Genomic DNA, 11448 nt, shown 5'->3' on the forward strand with positions numbered 1-11448 from the left:
GGCCAAAGAAAGTCACAGGGAAGCCTAGATACAAAAGGAGGCTAAATAACCTCTGTTTCTTAATTGATGAAGCTACAAAATCATATTGCAAAGGGGCATGGATACAAGGAGGGCAGTAACGTTGATCATTTTTGCAAACAATCTCTCTCAATCATACTTTTGAGCAGTGTAGTTTCTGTGGGGGTGGGGGGGGAAGGCAGCCCAATTGAAGTGAGTTTAGGAGAGAATGGGAGGAGTGAAAGGAGAGACAGTGACAACATGTTTTGCTATGAGGAGATGCAAAGAACTGGAATAGGAGGTAGTCAAGAATGGAGTTTTTAATGGTGGGGGGCAATGCATGCTGATGGAAATGATTTGGTGAAAAGGTAGAAACTGATTTACAGAAACAAATGAAATTAAGGAATGACATCAGTTGCAAAGGCAAGAGGTGATGGTGGGCAAAAGAAAAAGAAGAGCACCAGAAGAGCAAAGTGTTAAGGGTGGCTTTGGATGGGGCAAAGACAACTCGTTTCAACTCTAGGAAGGCAACAAGTCGTACGAATGGCACTGAGATGCAGGGTGAGATGGTAGGGAGATAGGCAGCCAGTCCACTGCCATTTTCTCAGTTAAGTGTGTAGTAACATCATCATTTGAGGTCAAAAGGAGAAGAGGAAGAACTGCCCATTTGAGGAGAGAAGAAAGAGTGTGAAATCTTCAGGTCAAAAAGCAAAATTAGGGGCACCTGGGTGGCTCAGTCGTTAAGTGTCTGCCTTCTGCTCAGGGCGTGATCCTGGCGTTATGGGATCGAGCCCCACATCAGGCTCCTCCGCTGGGAGCCTGCTTCTTCCTCTCCCACTTCCCCTGCTTGTGTTCCCTCTCTGTCAAATAAATAAATAAATAAGATCTAAAAACAAACAAACAAACAAAACCCCAAAAAACAAATTTACAGAGAAGTGTTCTGAGAAGTAAGTCTGTTCATCTGTGGTCCTGAATATGAACCAAAACCACGCAATATGGTGATCTGTTTTTCCTTCAAGGAAATTCAGCTCTTCTGGTGCAGGATGAAGTAGGTGAAGGGTTGGGTTCATACATAGATGGAGAGACGGCCAATGGTGGTAAAATCATAAGAGAATCCTCAACAGAGAATGGAATTCGACCGGGGCACAAGGGCAGTACAACGCTGGTAAGATCAGTCTTTGGGAAGTCCTCATCAGAACTGAAGAAACATTTGTATCGATGCATAAGAATCAGTGATTCTAACACAGAGGTTGACAAGCTTTTTCTGTAAGGGGCCAGATAGTATTTTAGGATTAATGCCAAAGCAGTCCCAGTCACAACCACTCAACTGCAGGTCCTAGTTTTCAGACCACTGCCCTAAAGCATAGAAAGCAAAAGTCAGAGACCAAGATGATTGAAATCACTATTACTGTTGCCATGGTCAGATATGGCGAGAACCAGGGCGATGCCACCCAAAGTACAGTGAGCATTTCTTATCACTGAGATTAAGTACAAAGATTGAGATGAAGCACTTAGAAATTTGTATATCAAATTGCAATAGCAGTTTTATGTGTGTTCAATCTCACCATTAAAAACAAGCCTTATACGCTGTATACCTTTTCTACTTCTTTTTCTCATAATTCATTTTTATTGTTTTACAGAAGAATTGGTCTATGATGGATTGGACATTTTTAAAATAATGCTACTTGCTTACAGGCAGTTTGAGAAGCCATTGTCTCTGGTGCAATTACAGGAGTGAGTGATCCAGGTAGGATGGAAGTGAAAATCACTGGAGGGGAGAGGCAAGGGGCTTGGGGCGTCATCTAGACAATGCTGAAGTCACTAAGAATGGTATCGCACATAGGGTGGCAGTGACATCAGTGGGAGCCCTAGGTGTGTTTCAGCACTGTGCAGAAGCTGGTCCTGAGGTTGGAGGCAGAGCTGAGGTTCCTTAAGATCATGATATATGCTATTTCCCAGAGAAAACAGCATCCAGATTAGCACCGAACTCACGCCTGGCCATCACTAAGGCCAGCCTCCTGGGCATTCTCTGGGCTCTGGGGCTCCCACGAGAGCCAACCAAATGTCTGACTTCTGTCTGGGGGCCCAGTAGAGAGCCAAAGGCTGCAAGCCCCAGCTGGCCCACAATGGTAGGCTGACAGAGAGTGGATTCAGAGGTAACTCTCCTAGGAGGAGGTGCCCAGAGTATTTGGGAATATAAAGCCACCTCCCCTGCAGCCTTCCCCGCCAATTCCAAGTTCAGGAGACCAGAATGGTGCCGGGGCTATGGAACCAGAGACTTGGCTCTGGATGTGTGACGACAGCCTCAGGGGGCAGCTTCTGATTTGGACAGTCAGTGGCATACAGCCACTGTCAGTCCAAATCAGGGGCCACAGGCACTAAAGGGTGGGAGTCGGGGGAGATATACCGGTTTCCCTGTGCAGAAGAGGGGCGGCAGGGCTCTTGGGGTCTTCACGGTATGGGAGTCACTGAGACACACAAAACCTGGTCAGACATTTATTGGGGCAGTGGAGCCAGTTCTCCACCCTATAGTAATTTTAGACTGATAGGATTTCAATGTGGAACTCGGGCTGGCTGGGAGTGACGTCATATTGTTCCTGCAGACTCTCACGGGTCTGGAAGGAGAAGCAGCCCTTTGGGACCTGGAGGATGCAGAGGGCGTTGCATACGTGCCAGTAACGTCGATGGCACTGCCACATGCGAACCCAGGACTGGAGCTTGACTGCCGCCTCCTCCCGGATGACGTAGATCTTCAGCAGGTCCTGCCGCCGCTTAAGAACCCGCCTCCACAGGAGTGTTCGCCACCAGCTCTGAATCATCCAGGCCCTGAGGGCAGCCACCAGCAGGGTGCGACGCACCAGGGTGCCCCGCCACCAGGCCTGGATCTTCCCAGCCGCCTTGGCTCTTGCTCGGCGGCGTTTTTCACGAAGCCGCTAACCAAGCAAAGCAGAGGACTCCCCGTGAGTTCATCGCAGACAACCGCCAGTCTGCCGTCTGCCACGAAGGAGCTCTGAGCTTCTCTCTTAACGATCAGGCTTCCCCCTGGTGGCTCTGGGGACCCAGGAGTCCTGGGTGGGGTTTTGCTCTACCGTCTTGTCTGTGGCCATAGACACACGGCTCAGCCTGGGAGTCATGGGGTCCTCAACCACAAAATGTGGGTACGCTTGCTCTCTGGTCTTCACGGGTTCGTGGAATCAGTGGGAACACGTTCCGATCCAGAAGCCCGGCGCGGGTGTGAGGGAGCCAACGGCCCTCTGAGGATGAACCTCTTCATTTACGGCCCGCATCTCAGCCCGGATCCCCGCCTGTGGGGTTGCCTCCTGATGCCACCACGCCAGGCCGTGACCCCTTGAGGTCTCGCCCTTCCCTCACTTCTTTTGATTTCCACCACTACCTCTCAGTCACCCCCATAACCTTCTAAACCCAGGCCGCTCCTTCTCCAGCTTTCCGGTTCCCACTGCGGTGCCCCAGCTTCCAGTGACTGGCCCACATCCTGATGCCTCGCCTCGCTGCCCTCTCTCCGTGCTTATGTCAGCTCCCTCAGAACAGGGAGGGCATTTATGGGGACAGGAGAGCAGCACCGAGCTGACCCCTCCATTGTGGGACCAGAGAAGGTTCCTCAACTATCAGGGACTCTGTGGCCAGACGATCAGTGATCTATGGTTCTCTCGTGCTCCTGGGCCCCACATACCTTCAGTTTCTCTTTCTCTAGTGCATCCTTATCGGGACCAGACTTCTGCAATCAGAATATAGGGAGAAAGCAAGAGTGAGGACCAGCTTCCGGGCAGAGTCCTCACAGCCCCACCTCCCCATTCTTCCTGAGGCCTTTGAAGTCATCTGGTGCTTCCTTCTGCCGTGGGCCAGCTCCCCTTCCCCAGGGAGGGGGTGTCTGCCTGTCTTACACAGCATTTACTGCCCATGGTCTGGGGCAGTGTTTCTGGTGTTCACACCCCTTCTGGCTGCTGCTCCATTGGTCCTGGCAGAGGCAGGAGGGGTGGGAGAGGAGGAGATAGCCATGATGTCACAAGAGCAACTATGACCCAGGGACCAGGTTGCCTTCTTCAGGCTCAAAGTTGTTGGATAAAGAGGAATCATCTGCCCATTTCCCTCCTGCCGGGGATGGACTGATGTCCTTGGTGAAACCACAGCCCCTGTGAGTCTGTCCTGTCCCAAGGGTCACTTCTATTCGGCCCACCCACTGGACCCTTCTGCCATCAACCACTGAGGAGAGCGGCTTACATGGTGCAGGGGAAGGCGTAAGGGTTCAGGCTGCTCCCTGTATCCGGCCCTCTCTGCCACTGTGACCTTCCTCAGTGTGCGGGCAAGGCCTTTCAATGAGGATCACTGTGAGTATGGAGGGTGAGCAGAAGGGGCCAAGGAAGGGTCAGGATGGAGGTACCCTGGTCAATTTCTACACCCTCTAGCTGCTGTAACCCCTGTCCTTCTGCAGCTGATTGGTGCCTAGCAAGCCAATATATGTTTCTTTCTTTTTTTTTTTTATGAGACTTTTTTTTAAAGATTTTATTTATTTATTTGACAGAGAGAGACAAACAGCCAGTGAGAGAGGGAACACAAGCAAGGGGAGTGGGAGAGGGAGAAGCAGGCTTCCTGCCGAGCAGGGAGCCTGATGCTGGGCTCGATTCCAGGACCCTGGGATCACGCCCTGAGCTGAAGGCAGACGCTTAACAACTGAGCCACCCAGGCGCCCCGCCAATATATGTTTCTTAAAATAAAACAAGCCCCTCCATTCTGTGTTGGAAACTTAGTGGGCTGGAGGAATTTTCCAAATATGAGTCATTACGGAGGAGAGGGTCCCCCACTGTAGTCTTGTCTGGTGGTGGCAGCGGTCCTATTTGAAAGGGTTGCTTCTTTCTTCAGGCTTGCTTCCAAGACCAGCTGCCCCTGGCTGTCACGCTCACTTCTCTTAACCGACTCTAGGTAGCCTCCTCCAGGCTTCAGGAACACACTGACGTGGTCTCTTCATTTCAAGGCATTAACTCCCCACCAAAAAAGACAGGATTTGGCTTTCTGCCCCATCCCAAACAACTCCGCTGTTTCTCCCTTCATCTTCCCAATTCGGGCCCTTGCCGTTCAGGTCCCCAGTCACACTTCAGTGTTTATAATTATCATGACCCTGTGAGTCGCACGGACCACTGTGCTCCGGAGCCCACTCTGATTCCCTATCCTTCCCTGCGCGACTTCCTAAAAGCTTTTAATTATGTCGCAATATACACAAGGTTTGACAACAGAGAAGGAACGCCCTCTGTCCTCATGACCCAGCATAACCTGCTCTCCTCCCTCTGCCCCACTGCTGAGCTTGGCCACTCTGGCGACTCTCTGCAGCAGACAGTGCCGCGAGGAGCACCTTCTGCGTGTCTCGGCGCAGCCATGGGGGGCGTTCTCCCGGGGATGCACGCTGCTGTGGCTTGCTGAGTCACGGGACAGGTGGCTCCTCCACGCTACGACATGCCAACAGACTGCTCTCCACAGTGCCAGCCCCAGTCCAACCTCTGTCAATCACCTCCTAATTTCTGCTGAACCGAGAGATGTGAAGCGGTGTCACCTTGCTGTCTTAATTTGCATTTCTCTGAGTAGGGACTGGAGCTGAGCATGAGTCTTTAGGGTGACTAGCTGGGCTCCAATCTTGACACAGACCCCTTCTGGCTGCATCAACTGGAGCAAGTCTTTCCGTGGTGTCTGTTTCCTCCTAGGCAAAGCGGAGAGAGCAACGTGGTGCCTCCTTTAAGAAGCTGTGGTGGAAATGCATACAGGTGACGTCCTCGGCATGGCACGTGGTCCTCGGACAGCTCTGTGTCTTTCAGCTCTTAGGATTATGTCATCTTGCCCTTCTGTCACCTGATTGCCTGATCTCGTCCTTGGCCTATTTTTCTACTGGAAACCCAGCATCCTCTTGTAGGACTTCCTTGGACTGGACTTCCTTTGCTGGATAGAAATGTTGCAAATGTTTTTCCCCAGACAATCACCTGTAGGCTGACTTTTTTCCTGGTGTCATTCGTTGCACAGATACCGTTCCATCCATGTCCCCCTTTAAAATTGTGCTTTTGAAATTTTTTCAACTGCTGCATTCTCATCCAGGGTCACACGTTTTCCTATCAAATTCTCGTTTCCATCTTACACTGAGGTCTTCAGCAAGTGACAGGAACATGATCCTGCACACTGAGTCTCCCTCTTTGTTGGATTCAGTCCATCATCTGGATAGAGCACATGCTATGATAGTTTCCTAAGGAAAGGTGCATGGATATAAATATGTAGAGATTGCAAGCCTGAAATGACTTTTTTCTACTCTCAAATCTGACTGATAGTTTTGCTTAGTATGGAATTCCAGATTGAAAATAGTTTTCCTTCAGAATTTTGAGGAATTTTACTTTTTTCTAGAGGTCTACTGTTACTCTGATTCCTTTGTCCATGTGATGTGACTTATTTTTTCCTCTCTGGAAGCTTTTAGGATCTTCTCTTTATCCCTATAGTTTTTAGAATGTTCTGAAATTACTGTTGTTTCCGTAAGTAATTATGTAATGAAGGAATACATGATTCCATCTAGGTCTTAGATGTGTGGCTTCATCGGGGTTCAAATCCTACTCCCCAGAAACAACTGTCCCAACATCTCTGAGCCAACCATCCCAGATCCCTCGTACCCAACAGACATGTTGTTCTCAGCCTCTCTGAGATGTTTCTCCCCCCCTCATTCATTGTATGGGGCATGCTCATTTATAAAATTTGTATGATCCAAGTCTGGGGAAACTTATTGTATTGATTTTAAAAAAAAATAATTTATAGCAGGACACCTGGTTGACTCAGTTAAGTGTCTGCTTTCAGCTCATGATCCCAGGGTCCTGGGATGGAGCCCCGCATCAGGCTCCCTGCTCAGTGGGGAACCTGCTTCTCCCTCTCCCCCTGCTTGTGCTCTCTTGTTCTTTCTCTTTGTCAAATAAATAAATAATCTTTTAAAAAATAATAATTTCTACCTTTCAATTTTCTCAATTTAATACTTATAGAAATCCTACTAGTCAAGTCATAGACAGATCTTCTAATTTCCAATATTTTCTACACTTTCTTTTTTTGAAAGATTTTATTTATTTATTTATTTATTTATTTATTTATTTATTTATTTATGGGAGAGAGCATGAGTGGGGGAGGAGCAGAGGGAGAGGGACAAGCAGTCATTGCACTTAGCATGGGGCCAAATGTGGGGTTTGACCCCACGACCCTGAGATCATGATCTGAGCCGAAATCAAGAGTGGGACATTTAACCAACTGAGTCACCTAGGCACCCCTACACTATTTTCTAACTCTTTTTATTCTACTTTTTGGAAGACTTTCTCCATTTTTAAAAGAGTCTTAACTTTCAAGAGCTCTTTCCTGCCCTCAGACTATTCTCCTTTTATAGCACATCACTCTTGTTTCACTGCTTTGTTATCTCTTGTTAGGAATATTAGTTACAATTGTTAGTTTGGTTTTTGAAACCTTTTTCTTCCGTTCCCTGTATTGTCTCTATTTCTTTTAATTCCCCCCTTTTTTTCTGTTTTTGTTTTTATCTCAGTCTCTCACGTTAACATCCTTGGTTCTTGCATACGGGCATGGCATTAGAATGCTCAGTGTGCGCCAGTGGGGCTCATGCACTGGTGCCACTCAGTGTAGGTCAATAAGGCAGAGCTGGGTTTTGCTTCCATGGGGGACCCCACATATCAGCATTCATTTGTCTTATTCTCTGGAGCTTGCGGTAGATTGCTTTAGTGGCCCTCCAGGCATACTTTTCCCTGTGGGACTTTGTACTTTCTTCCTGTAAGGGGACAGATCTGTCTTCCCGTGCCTTGGGCTTGGCAGCACAACACGCCTTGCCCAGCAGAATAAGGTGGAATGATGACAGGCAAGTTTGGCCTTGGCTTCGCAAGTCTTTGCTGATTTGTGTTTGCCCTCTTGCACTTCTCCCCGGCCAACAAGGCAGTGCGCGGGCAGCCTGCGGGTCTGAAGAGGAGGATGAGGAACACGTGGAGCAGAGCTTCCCTGACCAAGCTGTCCCACCGAAACACAGCCTGGGGCAACATGCCCCTGAGGCTGTGAAAGTTTGCTCCCCAGCATTTGTGTAGCAATAATTAACTGACGCCACAGAGAGGAGTCCCAGAGCATCCAGGCAGAGAGTAGAACGAAAGCTGACTGCGAGCTTCCGGGGGGGTGAACTGGCACAGAGGGCTGGCGGCCTCACCGTCCAGCCCCCACACTTCAGCGAAACCCTCCATTTTGGTGTGGGGCTTCACTTCCGCCTTCAGCCCCGACGGAAATCCCTGAGTCTAGATGCTCTCTGGTTCAACGGACGCGGAAAATAAAGCTCTCTGTTGCCGGGCTGGAGGAGGGCTATGGTGCGGCTGTGCGCGGGAAGGAGGAGAATGGCATGAGGGGAAATACAGCAAATCCTTATTTAACTGCTTATTCCTAATCTTCGATTCTTAGTAGTTGGTGCCTCGATTACATGTTGCTGTTATTATTATAGTCTTGTGGCGTATTTTCCTGTGACTTATCGTACTCCTACCTTCTAGTCTCTTTTTTCAACGTTGTCTTGACTGACTGTGGACAATCAATGTGATTTTTCTTTTTTTTTTTGGTATCAGTTTGTCAAGTGTCCAAAAACTCCTGATGAGATTTTTATAGGAATTGAATTTAACTTATAGATAAACTTGGAGATAACTGACAACTTTACAATGGTAAGTCATTCTATCAATAACTCTATGGCATATTTCTCCTTTTATTTGGTCCTCTTGTATATCCTCTGAGCTATGGACAGAAGTGGCATGTGTAACTTCAAGGATATGCCCTAGAAGAGAAGGAGGTGCCTTTCTCGTCCTCTTTCCTCCTTGCTGGCTAGGCTGCGGGTGGGAATATTGAAGTTGAAGCAGCTGGGGCGCCTCGGTCGCTCAGTCTGTTAAGCTCTGACGTCTTGATCTCAGCTCAGGGTCCTGAGTTCAAGCCCCAGGTTGGGCTCCACCACTGTGGAGCCTCCTTAAAAAACAAAACAACAAAAAGAAACCTCAGAAGCCATTCGGGATCATGAAGTGACCTTGGGCTAGAGACGGTATATACCCAAGTTCCAAGTTAGAAGGGGCCAGAGCTCCTCCCCCTGTGGAGTTCCATCCGGGCCTAGATACCTATTTCTGAACTTCTTTGGGAAAGAGAAATAAAATTCCAATTTATTTGAACCTCTGCTGCCTTGGTTGTATTGGCGTTCACAGTGACCACATAGTTATGCTCTACCCCACTGGTTCTCAAAGTGGGGTTCCATGAACAGGAGCCACAACATCACCTGGAAACTTCTTAGAAATACCCATTCTTGGGACCCTCTACTGAATCAGAAGTGCTGGGTGGCTATCTTCTCTAATGAGCCCACCCCGTGATGGTGATGTATACTACTTTTTTTTTTTTTTAAGATTTTATTTATTTATTTGACAGAGAGAGAGACAGCCAGTGAGAGAGGGAACACAAGCAGGGGGAGTGGGAGAGGAAGAAGCAGGCTCCTAGCAGAGGAGCCTGATGTGGGGCTCGATCCCATAACGCCGGGATCACGCCCGGAGCCAAAGGCAGACGCTTACCGACTGCGCCAGCCAGGTGCCCCTGATGTATGCTACCTTTTGAAAAGAATTGCTCTATTTCTCTCCTAGGGTCCAGCACATAAAATAATAGGATGTCCATGGGACGACTGCCTACTTTCTTTAGGAGGCAGAGCTCAGAGGTTATCCCGGAAGTGAAGGCTGCCACACATATACTTTGTGCAAGTCGAGGGGAGGGCAAGAGAAGGACGTGACAATTTTATTCCTAATACAGTTGTTTCACGAATGGCCGATGGCTGCCTGTAGCTCCCTCCTGCTGACTTGTTGAGCTAGGTTTATTAAAGACTCCACATTTGGCTCACAGGTGACCCATCCATGATTAGATTCATATTCAGGCCATTCTGGTTTTAGATAATTAGAAGATTTACCCATTAATCCACAGCACTTTCCCCTTTCACCACACTACACAGCATTACAAGAATGTTCTGGTCCTCTGGGCACATTAAACGAGAGATAATTCCACACTTACTGTCAAGAATTCCCTAAGCACACCTTCTGCCAAGTTTCTAATTCAAAAACTAATTTTTGAAAACCACTTTCTGAAAACCAGCTCACATCAAATTCAATCTCTTTTAAGTGTTTATTAATCTATTGAGATCTCCTATTCTTTTACTTTCTGTCCCAGCAAACTGACTTAAGGGAAAATGAAGGTTTATTGGCTCATGAAATGAATTCCCATAGTATAGGTAAGTGGTAGCTTCAGGCATGGCTGGATCCAGGCCCAAAGAAATCCTCAGAGTCTAGTCTCTCTCCTGGCACCTGTTGGATCTACTTTCCCCTGTGTCAGCTTCATTCTCAGCGATTTCCATGTGGTGCCTGTAGCAGTTCTGGTTTCATCATCTTTATACTTGGCAATCCTTGGAGTTCCAGAACAGCACCAGAATGGAGACTCACTGGCCTGGCTTGTGTCATGTGCTCATCCCTGAACCATAGGCATAAAATATTCTGACATTCCTCTAAGTACTTGCACATCCTAGGCCGAGCCTGGGTTAGGTAAGTGCCTCCATCATCCAGGAGCAAGTGTGTTGGTGCCCTCCATGAGACTTCTCCCTCTCATCTTTGTGAGGCTCTTAGGGATAAGGAGTAAGCAGCGCCTAGAAGAGCAGAACTGTATCCGAGGATTGGCTGGTTCACTATTAATGATCTTTACCAGAAACACACAGATCCAGAATCCAGTGGATTGAAAAAACAGAGATGAGGAGACACGGCATTATGAAATGTACAGAGAGGAAGGCCTGGACTGAGGGAGAAGGATACTGAGGAACATAAACAGATAATTATATAGTGAAAGCCAAAATTATGAGGGATAGACAGACACACATAGAGAGAGGAAAACCAACAGGGCAGGACTGGTAGCTGAAATGGAGAGACAACAATAGATCCTCCCTCCACCACCCAGTTCACGTACACACACACACACACACACACACACACACACACACACACACACATATGTGCACGCACACGTGGAAACGTTGCCAGAGAGAGATAATCATTCAAGAAGCCTGAGAATAACATGTCTATTGGGTATGAGGGATCTAGGATGGTTGTCTGAGAGATTCATTCAGGGATGGTGGGACAGGTGTTTCTAGAAGGTAGGATGTGAACCATGGTGAAACCACAAAGCCAAGGTCTGGTAGGATCATGTGCTCATTCATTACAGAAGTATTTGCTGAAACCACAGGAGAAAGCTACAACCTAATGAAACGTTTTTTTGAAAACTTGAACAGACTTTCCTCCGAAGGTGCTTGAACGGCCAAAAAGCCCATGAAGATGCCCAGTATCATTCATCATGAGGGAAATGCCAATCATAACTGCGGTGGGTACCGCT

General features: G+C 48.1%; 1 protein-coding gene across 1 annotated transcript; it reads right to left on the reverse strand.

Annotated features, from left to right (window-relative positions):
* Positions 1-2534: 2534 nt before the first annotated feature.
* Positions 2535-4014, reverse strand: IQCF3 (IQ motif containing F3). Its single transcript, XM_045807129.2, has 3 exons — positions 3900-4014; positions 3689-3733; positions 2535-2930 (listed from the first exon to the last, which is right to left on the reverse strand). The coding sequence occupies exons 1-3, from the start codon at positions 3915-3917 to the stop codon at positions 2535-2537; spliced, it is 459 nt and encodes a 152-aa protein (XP_045663085.1). The 5' UTR covers positions 3918-4014.
* Between the last annotated feature and the right edge of the window lie 7434 nt (positions 4015-11448).

Source organism: Ursus americanus, chromosome 14, assembly GCF_024610735.1.
Source record: "Ursus americanus isolate L20-20 chromosome 14, mUrsAme1.1.p, whole genome shotgun sequence".
NCBI lineage: Eukaryota > Metazoa > Chordata > Mammalia > Carnivora > Ursidae > Ursus > Ursus americanus.